Source organism: Symphalangus syndactylus, chromosome 15 (genome assembly GCF_028878055.3).
Source record: "Symphalangus syndactylus isolate Jambi chromosome 15, NHGRI_mSymSyn1-v2.1_pri, whole genome shotgun sequence".
NCBI classification, from domain to species: Eukaryota; Metazoa; Chordata; class Mammalia; order Primates; family Hylobatidae; genus Symphalangus; species Symphalangus syndactylus.
The window spans coordinates 6,453,128-6,459,626 of NC_072437.2; the positions used below are offsets into that span (position 1 = coordinate 6,453,128).

General features: G+C 57.3%; 1 protein-coding gene across 1 annotated transcript in view; it reads left to right on the plus strand.

Moving 5' to 3' along the window:
• Nucleotides 1-5,666, plus strand: part of RASA3 (RAS p21 protein activator 3) — a 137,132-nt gene extending 131,466 nt beyond the window's left edge. Inside the window, exons 23-24 of the mRNA XM_055245009.2 lie at nt 1,724-1,907; nt 4,058-5,666. Coding sequence (XP_055100984.1) covers nt 1,724-1,907; nt 4,058-4,133 — 260 coding nt within the window. The 3' untranslated portion in view covers nt 4,134-5,666. The remainder of the gene's footprint in view (nt 1-1,723; nt 1,908-4,057) is intronic.
• The last annotated feature ends 833 nt before the right edge of the window (nt 5,667-6,499 follow it).

The window sequence follows — 6,499 nt, forward strand, 5'->3', positions numbered from 1 at the left end:
GTGTAGGCTGGAATTTTAATTCTCAAATCTTTTAACTTAACCAACTCTTTGAGTTCTGGTTCCTTTTTGCTCAACAATTCCACCTTCAAATCATCTCTCTTCCCCCATTTTGCTGTCAGCGGTCAGGAGGAACCAAGCCGCTCCCCCAGCATTTTGCTTAGAAATCCCCTCAGTTACGTGTCTGATGTCATCACTCGTGAGTTCCACCCTCCCAGAACACGAGGGCGTGAACACAGGTCCCCTTTGTCATGAGGATGGCTTTTTCTCCACTGTCCAGTAGCATGGCCGTCCTTTCTGTCTGAGATGTTGTTAGAACAGCCTTGCCACCCATGCTCATGCCACCATTCTGTTCAGGGTTACTTAGATATCCCCTAAGACAGGACTTCTCTGCAGCTCTCCTCTCCCAAGCCCCCAGCATTGTCCTTCAAGGGCATTCACGGCAGCCACGCCTTTTCCACTCTGCACCCCCAAACCCCTTCAGCCTTCGCCCAGCACCCAGTTCCAAAGCCAGTCCACATTTGAAGGTACTTGTTAGAGCAGCAGCCACTTCTCAGTACCAAGTTCTTGGTGAGTTTGGGCTGCCGTAAAAATTGTACCATAGGCTGGGTGGTTACAGACAGCAGGAATTCACTTCCCAGAGTGAAGGCTGAGAAGCTCAAGATTGGGGCGTAGTGGCGCTGGTTTCGCTGCGGGCCCTCTTCTGGGCTACAGCCCGCCAATGTCTCATTGTGTCCTCACGTGTGGAAGGGGCAAGCCAGCTTCCTTGGTGTCTTCTATAGGGGCGCCCATCCCCTGCACAAGGGTTCCACCCTCACGCCTCGTCACCTCCCAAAGGCCTCACCTCCTGATGCCATCCCTTGAGAGTTAGGATTTCAGCCCATGGATTTGGGGGAACAAACATTCATTCCATCCAGATGGGCACAGCTGCAGGGCATCGGTGCTGGCTCCGGGGGTGCGTGCCCAGGCGCTGTGAGCAGTGAGGCAGAGACATGTGCCTGGTTCAGGTGTTTGGACTCAGGTGGCGCAGGGCCCTGCCCTGGCTCAAGGGTTCCATGGCTGTCCGCTGGGGGCGAGGCCCCAGAATGGCCTTCAGCAGGAGTGATGTGGTCCGATCAGGGAGGTGGCCCCGGTGCGCAGGTGGGGTCCGGGGCAGCGGTCTTTGGAAGCTGAGGCACAGACTGGTGTCCGCCCTGTGCTCGGCCAGCCCCGGGCTGAGCCTGTCCTGGCTGGACGTGCTCAGTGGCAGCTGGGTGTGAGATGTGCTGAGCCCCATCGTGCTCACCCCCTAGGCTGACTCTTCAGGGCTGCCGCAGGGCCCGTGAGCCAGCCCAGTGTCCAGCTGCAGGTGTCTTCCCTCCTGGTTCTGGCTGGGCGGGCTGGTAGGGCGTGCAGGGATGTGCACATCCCCCTGTGAGAATGGCTGGTTGGAGACGAGGCTGGGAGCTGGGGGCAGCAGAGCCCTCAGAGGTGAATGAGGTTGCTCAGCATCCAGCTCCCAATGGGCTTTCCCTGGGCTCAGTGTGGACACAACTCGCCTACCCGCGGGAATGGTTTCTATCTCCATCTGCGTTTACGAGTGGCGGCCAGCCCTTTCTGGAGGAGCTTGCATCGGAAGGACGTGTACCGTGGGTGGGGCCTGCAGCGATGCAGCTGTGCGGAGACGAGGCCGGTGGCCACTGGGCCCTGGGCTCCTGCCCTGCACTGACCCCTCCGCCCTCCACAGAGGCCTGTGGGAGCAAATCCGTGTACGACGGCCCGGAGCAGGAGGAGTATTCGACGTTCATCATTGACGACCCCCAGGAGACCTACAAGACACTAAAGCAAGTCATCGCTGGGGTTGGGGCTTTGGAGCAGGAGCACGCCCAGTATAAGAGGGACAAGTTCAAGAAGACGAGATATGGAAGCCAGTGAGTGCCGCTCCCATGCCTGCCCTGGACGGCCAGCGTAGTGGGCGGGAGGTTGCAGTGGGGGTGGGGCTGCAGGGAACTCCCGGGTGGGGCCGCCTGTGCGCAGGTGTCCGCCTGGGGAGGAGAGTCCCACTGGCACCGGGCTGGCACCTGGCGGTGGTCAGTGGACGTGGCCCGGCACTGCTGGTCCCTCCTTCGGAGGAGGTGCTGCCTTTGCTCTCCAGGCCCCCAGCCAGTGTCCGGGGTGCCTCGCTGGCCTGCTGCCTCCCAGCTTCTCTGCTATGCTGGTCTCACGTGCTCTGGCAGTCTCTAGGCCCAGGCCTTGTTCTGCCTTGGTTGAGTGGCACACCCTCTGCCATCTCTCCAGGCCACCCATGGTGCCCAGGAGCAGGGCCAGCTCTGGATGAAACCCACTCTTGTCTCATGAGGTTGAGCACGTTCAGCCTAGTCACCAGCTGCAGACTAGGTGGCGCTTAGCTAAGCTCCACTCCCCCTCACTCCATGGAACAGAGGGTTGTAAGACCCTCATGAGTTGCTGGAAGATTGACTTAAACTATGTAAAGTGCTAGGCTGGCTCTGGGCCTGGAGTGAGCAGGTGTGTCTGTGTCACTCTCTCCATCCAATGGGTACCCAGGTCCACCATGGCAGAAGCCACAACACGGGCTTGTTCAGGGGCTGGTAGCCCTGGAGCCCTGTGTAGCTGTACAACCTCCTCCTCACTTCCATCCTCCTGCTCGCCCCTCTCTTTGGTCCTCCCTCTCGTCCTCCACCCTTCTCCTTCTCCCTCCCTCCCTTCCTTCCTTCTTAACCCCTCCTTCCTTCCACCATGCGGGTCTGGGCTGGGAAGGGCAGTGGTGAGGCTCCGGGAGAGTGACAGGTCCCTGTGGCCCCGACTTGGACTGAGTTGCTCGGGGGACTGAGCCTGCAACACCTCCTGAGTGCTGTGACTTCACCTCTGACATCATCATATCAGATCCCTCTCGACACCCTTCTGGGGAGACAGCCCCATGTGCCTTCCAAATATGTTGCCTCGTTGATATCAGCAGGTCCATCAACCTCACGGCCAAAAGCCAGTAGGTTGAAAATGTGGGAAGCATGATGCTGTTTGTTGTAGTAGAAGGCGCACACAAGGCCCACATGGTACGAGATGCACACACATGGCAGGAGGTGCACACACGTGGGAGGAGGTGCACACGTGGGAGGAGGTGCACACACGGAGGAGGTGCACACACGTGGGAGGAGGTGGTTCACACACATGGGAGGAGGTGGTTCACACACATGGGAGGAGGCACACACAGAGGAAGCACACACGTGGGAGGAGGTGGTGCACACATGGCAGGAGGTGCACACATGGAGGTGCACACACGTGGGAGGGGTGCACACACGTGGGAGGAGGTGGTGCACACGTGGGAGGATGTGCACACACATGGAGGTGGTGGACACGTGGGAGGAGGTGCACACACGTGGAGGTGGTGGACACACATGGCAGGAGGTGCACACATGGCAGGAGGTGCACACATGGAGGTGCACACACGTGGGAGGGGTGCACACACGTGGGAGGAGGTGGTGCACACGTGGGAGGATGTGCACACACATGGAGGTGGTGGACACGTGGGAGGAGGTGCACACACGTGGAGGTGGTGGACACACATGGCAGGAGGTGCACACACGGGAGGAGGTGCACACACATGGAGGTGGTGGACACGTGGGAGGTGGTGCACACACATGGTACGAGGGAGGTGTGCATGTGTGGAGGAGGTGCCCACGCCTGCTAAGTGTCCCAGCACTCAGATCTGTGTCCCTGGAGCTCATGCTCCCCACACGAGCACACTCTTTGCAGTGCAGATGTGCACATCCTGCACACGTGCCATACAGTCTACATATTCCACGTCTGCACATGTATATGCGCTACACACGTGCCACAGGGAGAGCACACGTGCACATGTACTTGCACGCCTGACCCACCTGTGCACACACATCAGAGTCACCGTGGGTGCTTCCGGGGACACTGCTTTCTTTGGCTCCTCTATTTTTTGTGTGGATTGCAGTGCGAGTGTGTCACATTTAGGAACAGGAAAAGCTCCCGCAGCCACGGGTGAGCACCAGGCAACGGGGGCTGTGCCTCATTCCCTCCCCATCCCCCTTTTCAGGGAGCACCCCATCGGAGACAAGAGCTTCCAGAACTACATCCGGCAGCAGTCCGAGACCTCCACTCATTCCATTTAAAGTCTGCGGGACGCGCCCAGCGGCACCAGTGAGCTGCCCATGCAAAGCCGCAGCCTTTGGGAGGGAGAAGAGAAGGAAGAGCGCAGAGCCAGCAAAGTGAGATGCACGCCGTCCTGGCCCACGGACAGGTGGCGCTGAGGTTTCCCTCTCCCAGAACCGCTGCCACGCCCTCCGCAGAAAGCCCACCTGGCCTCGTGGAGCATGCCGTCGTTTGATTCTGTGCTTTTTGCTCCTTGTTTGTGGGGATCCGGGGATCAGCTGAAGGATCGGGAAGTGTGGGCTGTGCACACCGCAGCCAGCCTCAGGGAGCCATGGCCCATCCAGTCAACTGTGACATGCACCTCCAGCCGTGTGTATGTCAGTCTCATGTGCACGTCTGTCTTGTGTGCACGGTGCGCTCTGTGGCTCTGTGCCCGGGAGGCCTGCTGGCCCTGCCTTGGCTTTCGGCTTCATCACGTTGGGAGGTTCAGAGCATTACTCTCCCACTGTACCTGCCATCCAGGCGGCCATGGGAGGCGGCCTCCCTGTTCCACTTTCGAGGTTCGTTTGATTCCTGGCTGAGGGGTCAGTTTTATGGCTGGGAGGTGCAGAACTACACAGAAATCCCAGTCTGAGGATGTCCTTGGTGCTTGGGGGATACGGGTTCTGTCCACAGAGTCCCTTGGAGGGAAAGGTGTGGGCTCCAGCTTCTCCAGGTGTCTGCGGAGCCCACAGTTGAAGCCCACATTGTTTTGCTGTTGAATGGGGTTTAAAATCAGAATTAACATTTGCCACCCCCCGTGGAAGTTTGAAGATTTTTAAAATAGAAGTGTACATTTTTCAAGCTGTTTTTCTTTATGTTTTTAAAGGACCATTTTTAATTAGCTCTTTGATACAAAGTAACTCAGAACGTCAAAACCTATACCCACTAAAGGGAAGGCTGCCAGGAAGGCAAATGGAGCAGGAATGGAGCCTGTCTCAGGAAGGCCAGCTGCAGGTCCTCCAGAAAATCAAAGAAGGGAAGAAACTCTGAGTTTGAGGTACAGGGACTTCGGGGTGCAGACATCCCTCCAGGGCCCATGGTCAGTATTGCACCTGTGTTACGAACCCCCAGATGCTGTGCAGGGCAGGGGGAGGGGCTGCTGTTTTATTGGGGAGGGGAGCATCCTAAAAATGGGGTCCAGGCAGACCCCTCCAGACCTCACACTGCCGAGGAGGCCTTTCCCAAAGGGCGTCCTCCCGGGATGCAGATGGCAGGTGTGTGGGAAGCACCGTTTAAATACACAGCACGACGTGTCCTTGTACCGACTTCTCCCGGTTCTTGTTTGAAAATACTGTAGTTCAGGCTCTTGATCTAGATGGCAGCAGATAGGAACTTTGTTGTTACAAAAATAGTGGAGGAAAATGTAAAAATAGACTTTTGGACACACAGCTGTTGGGGCTGCACTGAGCTGCAATTTTTAACATGGATTTATAACTTAATGTTTCTGTTTATAAAATACTAATGATTTGCAATGTATTTTACTGGCCAATTAAAACAGATGTTTTATTCTTTCTGAGGACTGGCTTGGTTTTCCAGTGGTACCCACTGGGAATTGCACACGTGGGCATTGGGGGTGGGGGGTACAGGGAGGAGGGTGGCACCTGGGGAGCAGGATGACATTGCTGATGCCAAGTGATGTCCCTGGTGATGGGTGATGCTGCTCTGACAGGTGGCACTGCCCTGATGACAGGTCACATTGCTGATGCCAAGTGGCATCTCTGGTGACAGGCAGCGCTGCTCTGACAGGTGACAGGTGACATTGCTGGTGACAGTTGACGCCTCGTGATGGGCAGCGCTGCTCTGACAGATGGCACTGCCCTGATGACAGGTGACATCACTGGTGACAGTTGACATCTTTGGTGATGGGCTGCTCTGATAGTGGCATTCACCTGTGGTGCCTCGGGTGAGAGTCTGGCCCCGTGATACCCTCAGGAAAGGTGTGGGGTCACACAGTGCTGAGGGCTGAGGGCTGAGAGGTACGGCCGGAGATGGTGTCCACTCAGGGACTGCTGGGCAGACAGACTCCACCACGTGCTGCCATCTCCAGGAACGTGGAGGGTGAGGTGACTTGGAGGCCCTGGGAGAAGAGAACGGACTGCCCCTCCAGGCAGGTGGCTGCTGTCCGTCCAGGCAGGAGAGGGTTAAGGGGGGCCCTGGGTGAAGACTCCGTGATACGTTTCCTCATTTCTTTATTCCTTTCCTTGCTCCATTTGAATTCCTCTTTTTTGGTAATTCTATTGTGAGTCAGCTCTGGTATGAGAAAAATGAGGAAGTGTGGCTTTGGGGACACCAACCCAGGCCTTTCTCCCAGGGAAGGGTGAGGCTTGGTTCGGCCTGGCCGGCC